The sequence below is a fragment of the Chiloscyllium plagiosum genome, unplaced genomic scaffold (genome assembly GCF_037043375.1).
Source record: "Chiloscyllium plagiosum isolate Xiang-an unplaced genomic scaffold, Cpla_swu_hap1 HiC_scaffold_8, whole genome shotgun sequence".
Classification (NCBI taxonomy): domain Eukaryota; kingdom Metazoa; phylum Chordata; class Chondrichthyes; order Orectolobiformes; family Hemiscylliidae; genus Chiloscyllium; species Chiloscyllium plagiosum.
The window spans coordinates 44163071-44180087 of record NW_028270146.1 but is presented as its reverse complement, the minus strand read 5'-3'; the positions used below and the strand labels follow the sequence as shown (position 1 = coordinate 44180087).

Sequence of the window (17017 nt, the reverse complement as noted above, 5' to 3'; positions counted from 1 at the left end):
CTTATTGAATTCTTTGAAAAGGTGACGAAGGAGGTTGATGAGGGGAAAGCGGTAGATGTGGTATATATGGATTTTAGTAAGGCGTTTGATAAGGTTCCCCATGGTAGGCTACTGCAGAAAATACGGAGATATGGCATTGAGGGTGAGTTGGAGGTTTGGATTAGGAATTGGCTGGATGGAAGAAGACAGAGGGTAGTAGTTGATGGCAAAGTTTCTTCATGGAGTGCCGTCACTAGCGGTGTTCCGCAAGGATCTGTTTTGGGACCATTGCTGTTTGTCATTTTTATAAATGACCTGGAAGAGGGGTTAGAAGGTTGGGTGAGCAAGTTTGCGGATGATACGAAAGTTGGAGGAGTTGTTGACAGTGAGGAAGGATGTGGCAGGTTACAGCAGGATATAGAGAAGCTGCAGAGCTGGGCAGAAAGGTGGCAAATGGAATTCAATGTAGATAAGTGTGAGGTGATTCACTTTGGGAAGAATAACAAAAAGATGGGGTACTGGGCTAATGGTCGGATACTTGGTAGTGTGGATGAGCAGAGGGATCTTGGTGTCCATGTACACAGATCTCTGAAAGTTGCCACCCAGGTAAATAGTGCGGTGAGGAAGGCATATGGCGTACTGGCTTTTATTGGTAGAGGAATTGAGTTCCGGAGTCCTGAGGTCATGATGCAGTTGTATAAGACTCTGGTGCAGCCGCATCTGGAATATTGTGTGCAGTTTTGGTCGCCATACTATAGGAAGGATGTGGAGGCACTGGAACGGGTGCAGAGGAGGTTTACCAGGATGTTGCCTGGTATGGAAGGAAGATCGTTGAGGAAAGACTGAGACACTTGGGGCTGTTTTCATTAGAGAAAAGAAGGTTTAGGGGTGACTTGATTGAGGTGTACAAGATGATTAGGGGGTTAGATAGGGTTGACAGTGTGAACCTTTTCCCGCGTATGGAGTCGGGTATTACAAGGGGGCATAGCTTTAAATTAAGGGGGGGTAGATATAGGACTGAAGTTAGGGGTAGGTTCTTCACTCAGCGAGTCGTAAGTTCATGGAATGCCCTGCCAGTAGCAGTGGTGGACTCTCCCTCTTTATGGGCATTTAAGCGGGCATTGGATAGGTATATGGAGGATAGTGGGTTAGTATAGGTTAGGTGGGCTTGGATCGGCGCAACATCGAGGGCCAAAGGGCCTGTACTGCGCTGTATTCTTCTATGTTCTATGTTCTATATAAAAATATCTAGTGGCATAGAAACACATTGGCCCTGATATTCTGCTGGGACACAAATCTACCAGAAATATGACGGTATAAAATTGTTGTTTGACTGACAATGAGAGATTCTTTCAGTTTCTCGGCTCAATGCATATTGTATAGCACAAGCAAGTACCAAACACTGTAAATACCGACTGGGATTTTGTGTCTTTTGCATGGAACCTAGTTGCTTTTTGCAGTAAATTCTTTAAGTTTCATGAGTTATACAAGGTCACATGGTAAATAAATGCAGTTGTCACTGCTTTATAACTTCATATTGTTTTAATATTTAAATAAAGATAAGAACACATTGACAGGTCTGAAGAACTTAAACATCAGATTACTTATGTTCTTTGAGGAAACCCTGTAAGTACACCATAAAGAAGTTATCAAAAATGCTAGAGAGTGTGCCAGTTGAAATTTTGATAGTCTGTTTCTCCTTCAATTATATTACTAATTAATTGCCAATAAAGTAAATCAGGAAACCCTAGTATCATTTCTTCAGTTAAATGTGATGGCTGTGTTTAGTTAGGTACATTAGTCAGGGTAAATGTAGAGTAATAGGATAGGGAAATGGGTCTGGGGTAGATTACTCTTCAGAGGGTTGGCGTGGACTTGTTTGGCCAAATGATCAGTTTCCACACTGTAGGGATTCTATGAACAACTTCACATTCTTCTATATTATACTTCATTTGCCAACTTTTTGCCTATTTATTTATCCTGGCAATTTCTGTCTGTAAACGTTATGTATCCATCCTGCAACTGCCTTTCCACCTAACTTTGTGTTGTCTACAAATGTGGCTACAGCACCATTCACTTCCTTCTTCTAAGTCATTAATATACATTACACAGTCATGGTCCCAGCACTGATCCCCATGCAATGCTACTGGTCACGAGGTGCAAACCTGAAAAAGAATCCCGTAAAGAAAAACAGAAATTACTGGCGAAACTCAGCAGGTTTGGCAGCATCTGTGGGGAGAAATTTGAATCTAGTGACTCTTCATCAGAACTCCTTATTCCCACTTGCTGTTTCCTGTCATTAGCCAATTTTCTACCCATGCCAATAAAGTACCTCCAACATTGTGGGCTCTTATTTTAATACTCAACCATTTGTGAAGTACTTTGTCAAACAACTTCTGGAAGTCCAAATACAACACATCTAATGGATTCCTTCTACCCACGCTGGTTGAGACTTCCTCAAAACACTGAAATAAATTAATTAGACATGATTTCCCTTGCACAGAATCACAGAAACTCCACAGCATGGAAGCAGACCATTCAGCCCAACTAGTCTACAACCACTCTCCAAACAGCATCCCACCCAGACCAACTCCCCTATCCTGCATTTCCCATGGCTAATCCACGTAACCTACATATCCATGGACGCTATGGAAACTTTAGCAGGGCCTATCCACCTGGCCTACACATCTTTGGTCTGTGGAAGGAAACCAGAGCACCCAGAGGAAACCCACTCAGACACGGGGAGAACATGCAAACTCCACGCAGACAGTCCCTTGAGTGTAAAATTGAACCCAGGTCGCTGGTGCTGTGAGGAAGCAGTGCTAACCACTGAGCTACTGTGCAGCCATGAAACCACATCAACTCTGCTTGCTTAGATTATCATTTGTCAAACGTAATGCTATTACTTCCTAAATAATTGATGCCATACTTTTCCACCAATAAACATTGGGCTAATCATCTTACACTTACCTGGTTTTTGCCTCCTTTTCTTTTTAAATAGGGGTTTTATATTAGCAATTTTCCAAACCTCTGGTGCTTCTCCAGAACCCAACAATTTTTGAAAAAGTACAATTAATGCATTCAATATGTATGGAGCTATTTCTTTTAGGATCCTAGGTTGCAAGACATAGGGCCAGGGGACTTATCTGCCTTTAGCCCCATAAGTTTATCTAATACTACTTCTATAGTGATGGTGATGGCACTTAATTCTTTCCTTGCATTCTTTAGTATTAATTGGATGTCCAAAGTATCTTCCATGATAAAGACTAATGCAAAATATCTATTTAATTCCTTTGTTATTTCTTTCCTCCTCAAAACCATCTCCCCAGAATCATTTTCTAAGGGGTCTTTGTTCACTTTGATTTCTCTCTTTATTTTTATAGAGTTGCTGGAGCGCATTGTTGGCCACATGGGAGGAGAAATTGCGGTCCTTGAGGTAGGACGCCAGCTGGGATGTTCTGAGTGGAATTACTACTCCTGGGAACAGATGAGGCAGAGGTGGAGGAATTGGGAGTAAGGGATAGCGTTTTTATTGGGGGGGGGCAGTGCTGAGAGGAGGTGGGTTGGAAGTACTTGTCTGTGTTGAGTCAGTCATTGGAAATGATGATGGAGAGATCCAGGAAGGGAAAGGAGATGTCCGAGATGGTCCAGGTGAACTGGAGGTCAGCGTGGAAGGTGTTTGTGAAGTTGATGAACTGTTCAACCTCCTCATGGGAGCACGAGGTGGTGCCAATACACAGTCATCAATGTAGCAGAGGAACAGGTGGATAATAGTGTCAGTGTAACTAAAAAAGATGGACTATTCCACATACATAAAAAGGCAGGCATAGCCAGGGCCCATGCGGGTGCCCATGGCTTCCACTTTGGTCTAGAGAAAGTGGGAGGGAAGATTTGAAGAAGAAGTTGTTGAGTGTGAGGACCAGTTCAGGCAATTGAAAAAGTGTGTCGGTTGAGGGGTACGGAGGGCTTAGAGGCCGTCGTCATGGCAGATGGATGTGCACAGGGACTGGATGTCCATGGTGAAGATGAGGCATTGGGGGCTGGGGAACTGAAAGTCATGGAGGATTTCGAGGCCATGCTCTTGATGTGGTCCCCTCTATATTGGGAAGACAGGATACCAAATTGCGGAACCGTTCAGAGAACCCCTCCTGGAAACACGCACCCAACAACCCCACCGCTCTGTGGCTGGCCACTTCAACTCCCCCTCCCACTCCACCAAGGACATGCAAGTCCTGGGACTCCTCCACTGCCAAATCCAAGCCACCTGCCGCCTGGAGGAAGAATGCCTCATCTGCTTGGGAACCCCTAACCACACAGCATTAATGTCAATTTCACCAGTTTCCTCATCTCCCCTCCGCCCACCTTATTCCAGATCCAACCCTCCAACTTGGCACCACCCTCTTGAACTGTCCTACGTGTTCATCTTCCTTCCCACTTATCCGCTCCTCCCTCTGCTCCGACCTATCACCATCACCCCCCCACCCAAATCTCCTACTATTACCTTCCAAGCTACCTTCCCACAGCCCCACCCCCTCCCATTTATCTCTCAGCCCCCACCCAACCCACGCAGATTCCTGATAAAGGGCTTATGCCCAAAACGTCAACTTTCCTACTCCTCAGATGGTGCCTGGCCTGCTGTGCTTTTCCAGCACCACACGTTTTGACTCTGATCTCCAGTCCTCACTTTCTCCTTCAGTTATATAGGGCATTGGTGAGCTCACATCTGGTGGTCTATCTGTAATACTGGTCTCCATACTTATGGAAGGATGTTAATGCATTGGAAGTAGTTTGGAGAAGGTTTAGTGATCTAATACTGGAATGAGCAGATCATCTCATCAGGAAAGGCTAGATAGGTTAGGCTGAATATTGAATTTAGAAAAGTGACAAAGTGACTTCACTGAAACAGAAGAGCCTGAGGGAACCTGACTGGGTGAATGTCAAAAGGACTTTTCCTCTTGGGAAGAACTTTGAACTAGAGGTCACAGATTACAAAATAGGGGGCCACCCTTTTAAGAGTGAAGAAGAAACATTTTTTGTCTCAGAAGATTTGGAGTCTTCAGATTTCCCTTCCTCAAAAGATGTAGATAGTTTCCTGATTACTTAGGGAATGAAAAATTTGTAGATGTGCAGGAAGATAGAGGTTAAAATCAGATCAGCTGTAATCTTGTTGAATAGCAAAGCAGCCCCGAAGAGCCAAGTAGCTTACTCTTGCTCCTTGTTCGTATGAAGAACACAAGTCATCAGAGCTCAATTTGATGACATTGAACCCAGTGATGCATTACAGGCAGACTAAAGAAAAGGGAAGGTAGATCCTGAAAGAGGGATTAGACAAACGTATTGTTGTTGTAGCTCTTTCCACTACTTAAAGATAAGATTAATGGATCTTTGAAATTCCAGAGCATTGTAAGCAAAACCTGAAGAGGCTTTCCACGCATGTTTCATTTCTGGTGTAGACTGTCCATCTAGGTTGGCTGACATTGGTTAGGAATCAGACTGAAGTGTAGAAGCTGAAAATATTCATAAGTAATTTTGAACACTTTATGACAGAGATTGATGATAAATATGCCGAGTATATTGTAAATTTTGAATTGGTTCAACAATCAACCTAATTCACCCATTAATTCTGTTTAATTGATGTGAATGTTGGATTTTAGAATATAGGTAGTGACTGCTTTTTTTGGATTCTGTGTAGTAAACATGGAGTTTAAATGTTGGAATCTGACCACTTCATTCTTTCAGTCTAACTTGCATAAGGTTATATTATTCAATGAAAATAGATGTGAAGTGTTCAAGTATTTAATTAAGCTTCTGCTGGCTAAACATAAAATTTACTACTTCATTTTAACAAATCACTCTATTAAGTACAAGTAAAATGTGAAAAAAAACTATGTTCATTATGTGCTTAAATTAGTTAAGCATCAATTTTGGGAATAACATAAGAAAATAATTTTCAAAATTTGTTTCACAGTACCTATTCAGTGGTGGAGGATCTATATGCATCTGAAAAAAGAGATTTCAAGCCAAATTACTAAAAGTAAAAGCTTTCTGTATGTTTATTATTTCCTCTACTTTTTGCTGGTCAGTTTAAACTTAGAATCAGCGTTGTTAAAGTGCTGAATGAGACCACTAGACCCATCATGTCTGATACTTCAACTTAGTGACAATCTTCTTTCCTCATAACCTTGCACATTGGGTGATTATTTATTTGGAAACAATGCCATTTTGAATGCCTCAATCTAACCTGCTTCCACCAAAATTAGAGAACTGCTGACCCTAACCTGTGTGTTTATGTTTTATATTTAGAGAGGTGTTTCAAAACAATCGGAAAATCTTTCTTAATTAAATTTATTTCAAAACTTTCGGAAAGATTGGATTTCCTTAGAGATCAGATTATCAAAGATCATCTTACATTGTGGATGTAGGTTTGCTTGCTGAGCTGGAAGGTTCGTTTTTAGATGTTTCACCACCACACTAGGTAACATCATCAGTGAGCTTCCGGATGAAGCACTGGTGGTGTAGCCCACTTTCTATTTATGTGTTTAGGTTCCCTTGGGTTGGTGATGTAATTCTCTGTGGTGACATCATTTCCTGTTCTTTTTCTTAGGGGGTGGTAAATGGGATCCAAGTCAATGAGTTTATTGATAGAGTTCCAGTTGGAATGCCATGCTTCTGGGAATTCTCATGCGTGTCTCTGTTTGGCTTGTCCTAGGATGGATGTGTTGTCCCAGTCGAGGTGGTGTCCTTCCTCATCTGTATGTAAAGATATGAGTGAGAGTGGATCATGTCTTTTTGTGGCTAGTTGATGTTCATGTATCCTGGTGGCTAGTTTTCTGCCTGTTTGTCCAATGTAGTAGACTGTAACAAACACTACAGAGAATTCCCAAAAGCATGGCATTCCAACTCGAACTCTATCAACAACCACATTGACTTGGACCCAATTTACCACCCCCGAGAAAAGAACAGGAAATGACGTCGCCACAGGGAATGACATCATCAACCCAAGGAAACCTAAAGACATAAATAGAAAGCGGGCCAGGCCACCAGTGCTTTATCTGGAGGCTCACTGATGATGTTACCTAGTGTGGTGACAAAACGTCTGAAAATGAACTTTCCAGCTCAGCAAGCAAACCTACATCCAGAACCTCAACCTGGACTACAAATCTTCTCAAAACTAGTCACCATCTTTTTCAAAACACTTCAAAACTGTATCCTCTAGTTCTCAATCTGTTTACAACAGTTTCTCCCTATCTACTCTGCCCAGAACCTTCATGATTTTGAAAACTCCTATCAAATCTCTTCTTAATTGTCTTCTGTCTAAAGGAAGCAACTTCCCTAGCCTTTCCTTATAATTGAAATGTCTCATCCCTGAAACCACTTTTACAAATCTCTGCTGCACTTCCTCCAACGCATTCACGTCCTTTCTATAGGGTGGCATCCAAAATTGTATGTACTACTCAGCTGAGGTCTAACTAGTGTTACACTATATCCTCCCCTCTCTTACACTATACTCCTATAATGAAGCCTACTTATTCTGCCACCTTTAATGACTTATGCACTCACCTTTTGCGCACCCTTTAGAGTAGTACCCTTTACTTTCCACTGTCCCGCTGTGTCCCCATACCAAAGGTTTATCACCTCAGTTCTACAGGTCTCTGCACTGAACTTTATCTACCATCTACAAGCACACTCTACCAATATATCTTTTTGAGGTTCTATACTGCTTTTCTCACAATTTACAGGGACCAATACCTATCCAAACTAGAGACTCAGACAAACACCCGGCAACTATGGTAAGGACTGAATGACATCACAAAACTCTAAAAAGAGACAGTGCAAGATAGCAGACGATGACACATTCCTCCCAGATCATTTCAATGCTTTCTATGCTTGCTTGGTGCAGAATTTCGGCAGAGAGGTAACACCTATTCTGACAAGTCCTGACAAAGCTATCCCAACAGTCACTGCATCAGAGGTCAGATCAGTTTTCCTTCGTGTGAATCCAAGGAAAGCGATGGGACCAGATGGAGTACCAGGCCGTGCACTCAGAAAATGCACAGATCAACTGGCAGAGGTCTGCTCGGACATCTTCAACCTGACCCTCCCTGTTTCAAGAGGGCCAACATCATCCCTGTGCCTAAGAAGACTCATGCAGCATGTCTCAATGACTACCGCCCAATGGCCCTAACTTCAGTGGTCGTGGCATTAATCAACTCCAGCCTCCCCACTATTCTTGACCCACTCCAATTTGCCTATCTGACCAACAGATCCACATAAGATGCTATATCATTTGCCCTTCACTCCTCCCTAGAACATCTTGACACCAAGAATAGCTAAGTGAGAATCCTACTCATTGACTACAGTTCAGTCTTCAACATTATTATTCCCTCGAGACTGAATACTAAACTTAGGATCTCCCACTCTATGCAACTAGATCCTCAGTTTCCTGACCCACAGGCCACAATCAGTGAAGATTGGGGACAATATTTCATCCTCACTAACACTCAACACTGGAGCCTCCCAGGGTGCATACTCAGCCCCGTACTGTACTCACTGTGTACCCATGACTGCGTCGCCAACAGACTAATGCCATTTACAAGTTCGCTGATGACACCACCATAGTCGGTCAAATCTCAGATAGCGACTAAATAGACTACTTGTTGGGAGGTGGAAGACCTAGAAAAATGGTGCACTGAGAACAACCTAGCTCTCAATGCCGGCAAAACCAAGGAACTCATTATTGACTTTCGGTAGGATGTTACTCATCCCCCCCCTACACATTAACAGCACAGAGGTGGAATGAGTGGAGAATGTAAAGCTCCTAGGAGTGGTCATCCACAACAAGCTTTCTTGGACTCTTCATGTGGACGCACTGGTTACAAAGGCCCAACAACGTCTCTTCTTCCTCAAGCAGCTGAGGAAATTTGGCATGACAGCAAATACCCTTGCCAACTTGTATAGGTGCGTCATTGAGAGCATTCTGTCTGAATGTATCACTACCTGGTATGGCAACTGTACCATTCAAGATCAGAGACAGCTACAGAGAGTGGTGAACTTGGTCCAGACAATCACAAAAGGCCCATCTATAGAATCCACCTACCAGCCTCGCTGTTAAGATAAGGCTGCCAGCATTCGCAAAGATCCATCCCATCCTGGCAAAGTTTTTCTACAACCTCTTCCATCAGAGAGAAGGTACAGAAGCCTGAGCACACGCACTAGCTGATTTCAAAACAATTTCTACCCTACTGTTGTTAGAATACTGATTGTCTCACAAACCCTTAACATTTGCCTGTGCCTGTGTTTTTGTTTCTGCCGCTGTTTACCTATTATTTACTTATCTATGCTACTTAACTCTGTGATATATCTGTATTGTTCGCAAGACAAAACTTTTTACTGTGCTTCAGTACAAGTGACAATAAATTCAATTAAATTAAATTCAATTCTCCGGAGACTTGTGCGGTCCTCAAACTTTGAAATTGCCCCTTGCACACCAGGGTATTGATCTTTTATAAATATATGTATTAAATATATTTAAAATAAAGAGGGTTGTATAATCTGATCACTGAGGAACCCAAATCTTTTTAAATAGGTTTGAAATAAATTAAATGTAGAAGAACCTTCCTATTATTTTGAAACACTTCTCAATACTATTTATAAACTCCACCTTCACCTTAATTCATCAACTACAAGAATAACAAGGGAAGTGGGTCCTCAGTAGAGTACAGGCTGCTGTCACATACTATGAAATTATTATTATAATTAGGCAACCTTTCCTCAAGGCTTTTTTTGTGCCTTTGATGCTCTGGCATTACAAAGCTGAAAAGAATTATCTTTATTAAGAGCTTCCAACTCACTGAAAAGACGTCAGGCCAATTCACAAAGCTGATGAATCAGAATTCAAACCTAGGACATTGCAACACATCAGGGAGGGAGATAGTTACCTAGATGATTTGTTTCAGGAGGTAGGTCAAAAATCACATGACACCAGGTAATAGTCCCACAAAATACAAGCTATTGGAGCCATGCTCCCTCTTCAGGGGCTAGTGAGAGAGGGAGGCCTTAGACTTAGAATTTATAAGTAAAAGATCAAAGAGTCATACAACCGATGTGGCTGTTAAATCTTTAAATCAGGTAGAATGGAGGCAGGGGGGGGGTGCTGGCAATTGATTACCAGATATACTCAAGTCTAATGTGTAAGTCAACCCTTTATTTTAGCCAAAAACTCGTGTTTTCCATATATTTCATGTATAGGTTGACCCTACATATTATGAACCTCTTACAAAGAAAACCACATGTTTCACTTAAACCAAAATCAGTGCCGGGAGTGGAGCTTGGGTTGGTAGGGGGTGTGGACCTGACAAGGGAGTCGCGAAGGGAGTGGTCTCTCTGGAACGCTGATAGGGGTGGGGAGGGAAATATATCTGGCACCTTCCCCTGCAACCGCAAGAAGTGCAAAGCTTGCGCCCACACCTCCCCCCTCACCTCCCTCCAAGGCCCCAATGGATCCTTCCATATCCGTCGCAAATTCATCTGCACCTCCACACACATCATTTACTGTATCCGTTGCACCTGATGTGGTCTCCTCTACATTGGGGAGACATGCCGCCTACTTGCGGAATGTTTCAGGGAACATCTCTGGGACACCTGCACCAACCAACCCAACCGCCTTGTGGCTGAACACTTTAACTCCCCCTCCCACCCTGCCAATGACATGCAGGTCTGGAGGAAGAGGGCCTCATCTTCCGCCTAGGAACCCTCCAAACACACGGGATGAATGTAGATTCCTCCAGCTTCCTCATTTCCCCTCCCCCCACCTTATCTCAGTCCCAACCCCTGGATTCAGCACCGCCTCTTGACCTGCAATCTTCTTCCCGACCTCTCCGTCCCCACTCCCTCTCCGGCCTATCACCCTCACCTCCTTCCACCTATTATATTCCCAGCACCCCTCCCCCAAATTCCCTCCTCTCTACCCTTTATCTCAGCCCACTTAGCACAGCAGCCTCATTCCTGAAGAAGGGCTTATGCCTTAAACATCGATTCTCCTGCTCCTCAGATGCTGCCTTACCTGCTGTGTTTTTCCAGCACCACATTTTTCAACTCTGGTTTCCAGCATCTGCAGTCCTCACTTTCTCCCAGGCCATGACAATGTTGAAGAGTGTTATTTTGCACGATTTCAAAGACTGTTTGATATTGGGGCAGCATGGTGGTCCAGTGGTTAGCACTGTTGCCTCACAGCGCCAGAGACCCAGGTTCAATTCCCGCTTCAATTGCCTTGGACAACTGTGTGGAGTTTGCACGTTCTCCTCGTGTCTGCGTGGGTTTCCTCCGGGTGCTCCGGTTTCCTCCCACAGTCCAAAGATGTGCAGGTCAGGTGTATTGGCCATGCTAAATTGCCTGTAGTGTTAGGTAAGGGTTAAATGTAGGGGTATGGGTGGGTTGCGCTTCGGTGGGTCGGTGTGGACTTGTTGGGCCAAAGGGCCTGTTTCCACACTGTAATGTAATGTAATGTAAAATGTAAAGTGGTTAGCACTGCTGCCTCAGAGCGCCAGGGACCCGGGTTCGATTCCAGCCTTAGACAACTGTGTGGAGTTTGCACATTCTCCCTGTGCCTGTATGGGTTTCCTCCAGGTGCTTCAGTTTCCTCCCACAATCCAAAGGTGTGTAGATTAGGTGAATTGGCCATGCTAAATTGCCCATAGTGTTCAGGGATGTATTAGTCAGGGGTAAATATAGGATAGGGGGAATGGGTCTGGATGGTTTACTCTTTGGAGGGGTGGTGTGGACTTGTTAGGCTGAAATGCCCGTTTCCACACTGTAGGGATTCAATGATAAATTTTTTGTACCAGTAATTACCTTCACTGTAATTCATTGTGTTTTTCTTCTTTACTCAGAATTAGTTGTGCGATCAAATCAACTTCTGCCAATACAGTATTCCAAAATGCAACATGAATTTCAGCCCCTCAAAACTTGTGCCTGTGTATTAGTCGACCCTCTAAACTGAACCTTTAAAATAGTCTTAAAAGTTTGACCTATACATGAGTATAAACGTGTAATATGTACATCCCAGAATTCCTTTCAAATCACTGCCCCAAGATAACTTAACTCTTTATCAATATAAAAGAGGTGACATTTCAGGTGAGACAATGCATTTTAGGCGTGAGGTCTGGTTTGGAGTCAGTTTCACGACTTGGGAGTCAGACTGGTTTTACTTCTAAAGCAGGAACTTATAAAATGTCACATTGACTGACTTTCTACAAATAGTGTGCTTTTTGAACAAAATAGTATGTACCTGTAAATACAAATCTGCAAATGCGAATTTACCCCGTAGATTTATGTGTTGAGTGAGCTTGCGCGCTCGAGAGAGTGTGTGAGAGCGAGACAGAGACTGTGTGAGTGTTTTTGTGTGACAGACTGTGTGTGTGTGAGTGTCTATGAGAGAGTGTATCGTGTGGTGGGATCAGCTGTAGGGCGACATGAAGTCAAGATTCTGGTTGAGACTGTCCTCATGGTTACCGAACTTGGCTCTCAACCTCTGCTCAGCATCTGGTGTTGGGTTCAGGAACGTTCTGGAGCTAGTCACACCCCTTAGATTAACCTCCTCCAATCTGGTCATTGGTTAGGGACAGCAAGGTGTGACTGAGTGAAACAGGTAGAGGGATGCAGAAGGTAGTACTGCAGAAGCCTTAGTCCTTGCCCTTGCAGCCCCAATAAAATATCCTTAACCCTGGCACCAGATAGGCAAAACAGCCTTTAGAAATCAATCCTGGCTACAGAGAACAGTGTCTAATCCCATAACCAGTGTCTTAGTCAAATATATAGCTAAATCCTATAATCATATTTACTTAGTTGCAGAAGCTTTTATAATGTTCTTGTTTTTCTAGACTGCACTTGTGTTCTATTGACTATTTCCTCATCAGTTTCTTACTCCTCCTTTCCTGCATTTTTAAAACTTGCCAATCCTCACATTTATTACTACTTTTGGTCACTTTATAAGCCTTTTTATTTAGCCTAATACAACTGCTGATCTCAGGTAATTCGTGATCAGTTACCTAATAGGTAGTTGACTTTGTAAGTAATTTTAAGAAACAACAGTTCAGAAGTCAGTGGTGTCTTCATTCCCTCCATGACGTTGTTCAGAGTATGTATCTATCATAAGTGATCGAGTATGTTGTACGTACTTACCATGTCTGTGAAGAGTAGGCGGACAGCAGTGACAATTAACAGAAAAGCAAGTTTTTAAAAGTGCCTGGATCATGGTGAAAAGGCAAAGATTTCACATTGGAATAGCAACAGTGTTCCACATCAGGAAAGAAAGACCAGTGATTGAGAAATGTATCAACCAAAGTGATACTTCAAGTGCATTAAAAATAAAATCCATGAAGCCAGCAAAAGATGAGCAACTCGACCAAGCTGTAGTTTTGAGGTTTTCACAGCAGAAGAATCACATTACGATTTTCCCTTGTGTCAATGCCACCAGTACTCGTCTGCATCGGGCGTTATGCTAATCCACGTTGCTTCAAGAACTCATTTCCCATGAAACACAGAGCACAAAACAAGGCATGGTGATTCCTAAATCTGGCCCAATGATACTAGAAAAAGCTGCCAGTTGTTCCCTGAACAACTCAACACCAGTGAGGCCGATCACAGCGTATCATTGGGCTGGTTACAGCGCTTCAAACATCGTCACGTCATTAGGTAGAGCTGAAGTCCGCGGATGACAGCACCGTGGAAGGATACAGACAGAAACTACAATCCATCATTCATGAAGGAAATTATGAACCTGAGCAATTGTACAATGCTGATGAAAGTGGATTGTTTTGGTGTGCACTGCTGGACAAAACACTTGCATCCACCGCAGAAAAGCAGGTGTCGGGACATAAAATGCAAAAGAATCACATTACGATTTTCCCTTGTGTCAATTCCACCAGTACTCGTCTGCATCGGGCGTTATGTTAATCCACATTGCTTCAAGAACTCGTTTCCCATGAAGTACAGAGCACAAAACAAGGCATGGATGACATATCCACTTTCGTCATCCTGATTTCAGGAAGAATTTGTACCTGTCATCAGGTTACATTAAGCAAGCGCTGGACTTGAGCAATGTGCCTTCTGCTTGTTAACAATGCAGGGGCACACACTATGAAAGGCAGCCAATTAGAATCACCAGACGGAGCTATCAAGTGCTTGTTTTTACCACCAAACATGACTTCAAGGTTACAGCTGCTCGATCAGGGAATCATCGCAATAATGAAAAAAAAAATGCCCTAACATGTTGCGTGCTGCCCTTGGTGAAGACAGTGCAGACAAAGGAGTGCAGGAAATTATGAAGGCATTCACAGTCAAGGACGCTTTGTTCATGATTGCTGAACCTTGGGACCGCATCAAGCCATCAATAGTCGTGGAGTGTTGGTAGAGTGGCTTGCATGTTGGTAGTCATGTCAGTGAAAAGGACACCCATCCAGCTCAAAGGCTAACCACTGACATCACCGAGAACTGCAGACAGTTGGGATTAGGAGACTTTGTAGAGGCTGAGATCGATGTTTGGGTAAACTGTGACAATGACATCGGTACAGAGACATTCAGTAATGATCAGATAATCAATAGTCGCGGAAAAACAGCAGAAAAGTATGGACACCGTGGATGGTAAGGAAAATCAGATACTGACACCTCCTCCAGTCCCGATGAACAAAGCTATCGACAGTTTTCAACTTTTCATGGAGTGGTATGAAACACAAGATGAAGTTGATGCCATTACGTTGATGCATCTTTGTCAAATGTTATCGTTTGCAAAATAAAAGACAGCAGCACCTCAAACAACAGTGGCTGGATATTTTCTTCGAAAAATAATAACCGACCTCCATCCCAATGAATTTTATTTACACAAAAAGTGATTTGGTTTGTAAAATATCATGAATTTTTAAGCGATATCCAGTGATTGTACAAATTTAATGAATGAATGAAACAAAATCTCTGTAAACATGCTTTTTAACATAATTATGTGCAATATGGCTTCATTTTAAGATCAAATCAATTATCCGAATAATCAATTATCCGAATGAAAAACTGCCCACCCATCGCCTTCAGATAATAGAGGTTCCTCTGTAATCACTTGTTGTGTTCTTGCCTTATTTAAGTTGGTGAGTTGCTAAAGTTCCACGTGACCTTTGCACCTTCTACAGAATTCAACTGTCAAAAGAAATTCCATTAAATGATCTTCTTAACGTTTTTAACTGGATGCTCTTTACCAGCTAGCAGGCTCCCATGCATACTTCCCACCCATGCCTAGAAAACTGCCCAGGAATGTAGATATGGCCTAACAGGATCTCCCTTTGCTTTCCAAGCCAAATACACTGAATTGTTATTGGAAAGGGGTGGGAGGAAGAGGCGACATAGTTCAGACAGTCTTTATAGACTAAAGGGGAGTTAACAATAACGCTGCTTCTGATAGCTCTCTGGAGACCAGAGATCTTTAGTGGTCTTCAAGTCCTCAGCTACTTCCAGTGTGACCTGGCTGACATCCTGTGCAAGTATCCCTGCATGCCCCAGAAGCCTCCTCACTGATGTTGTCATTTGACTGATTGATTTTACACTTTGTCTTTAAAGTGAGACAACAGGACAGATCATGCAACATATTTCCATAACACTCACCAAAGAACACGTTCAGCTGTGAGAGGAGCCCAGCACAAACACTAAAGGGTCAGGTCCAATGATTCTGTGACACAGTCACCAGGTCAGTTAAAGGACACCACACTTCATAATAAATCTGTATTAGCATTTTCCTCTTTGCGATCCACTGTCTTCAGAGACCCATGAAGCAAAACTTACCTGCAACCTCACTTCGGAGGGACTGCTTGCATTCATGTGCATTCAGTGATTCACCGCCACATACAAATTCCAATTCTATACAAACCTTTCAGGTAAATGCATTGTTGAGATGGCGGATGGGAATATCACTTTAAGTGAAGGGGCCCCTTCTTGAGTGCTATAATGTTCCACTAGGGGCTGCTATGGCTAGAATGCCAATAGTATTTTGGGAGTCTAAAAGCACGAGATCAAAGCAAAACAGGAGCACAATGAAAAGCAACAGGACTATGATCGCTTCAAATTAAAGTTTGGTAATCATGAGAGGGCAGCAGGAAGGTGAGTTGGGTGTTGAGAAGGGATGCAAAGTAGTAACACAATATAATTTTCAATCTTCTCAATTATACTCGATGTCACAGGCTCACTACAGATTGCACAGTGTTCAATATCTTTTTGTAATGCCTCAGATACTGAAGCTATCAATGCATGGATACAGCATCCAGGCTTGGACTGAGTGGCAAGTATATTTGCACAAGTCTCAAACAATGACCACCTCCAATGAAGAATCTAACTACCAATCCATGACATTCAATGGCACTACTGTTGCTGAATCCTCCAATTATATCCAGTGCATTATCAACGAGCAGAAATTTATATGGACCAGCCATATAAACACTCTATAAGAAGATTTAAGCCTTGGAAGTCCAACAATACGTAAAACTTTCTAAATTCCCAAAGAATTTCTTGACTTGTGCCTTATACATGATGGAGTGAGGAAATACTCTCACTGAATTGCAACGCCAAACAACACCAAAGAAGCTTGGCACAATTGCGGACAAAGCTTGCTTGGCAACCTATCCACCACCTTAAATATTCACTCATTCCACCAGTAGTGGATTGGCAGTAGTGTGTACCACCTACAACTTGCCAGAGCTCCTGCCACAACACTTTCCAAATGGCATGGTGGTTCAGTGGTTAGCATTGTTGTCTCACAGCGCCAAGGACCAGGATTTGATTCCCACCTCAGGCGACTGTGTGGAGTTTGCACATTCTACCAATGTCTGCATGGGTTTCCTCCAGGTGTTCCGGTTTCTTCCCACAGTCCAAAGATGTGCAGGTCATGTGAATTGGCCATGCTATGTTGCCCATAGTCTTAGGTGCATTAGTCAGGGGTAAATATAGGGTTGGGGAATGGGTCTGGGTGAGTTACTCTTCAGAAGGTAAGTATGGACATGTTGGG

The 17017-nt window shown here is 42.9% G+C and overlaps 1 protein-coding gene across 6 annotated transcripts in view; it reads right to left on the bottom strand.

Moving 5' to 3' along the window:
- The window catches only part of mok (MOK protein kinase), a 131622-nt gene that overhangs the window by 71503 nt on the left and 43102 nt on the right, over positions 1–17017 (bottom strand). Inside the window, exon 1 of one of the 6 annotated variants that reach the window (XM_087989760.1) lies at positions 13159–14870. The exons of the other annotated variants lie outside the window; for them this stretch is intronic. Within the exon in view, the coding sequence (XP_087845886.1) occupies positions 13159–13231 (73 nt within the window). The 5' untranslated portion in view covers positions 13232–14870. Of the gene's footprint in view, positions 1–13158; positions 14871–17017 lie in introns of those variants that run through there. 6 annotated transcript variants of the gene reach the window in all.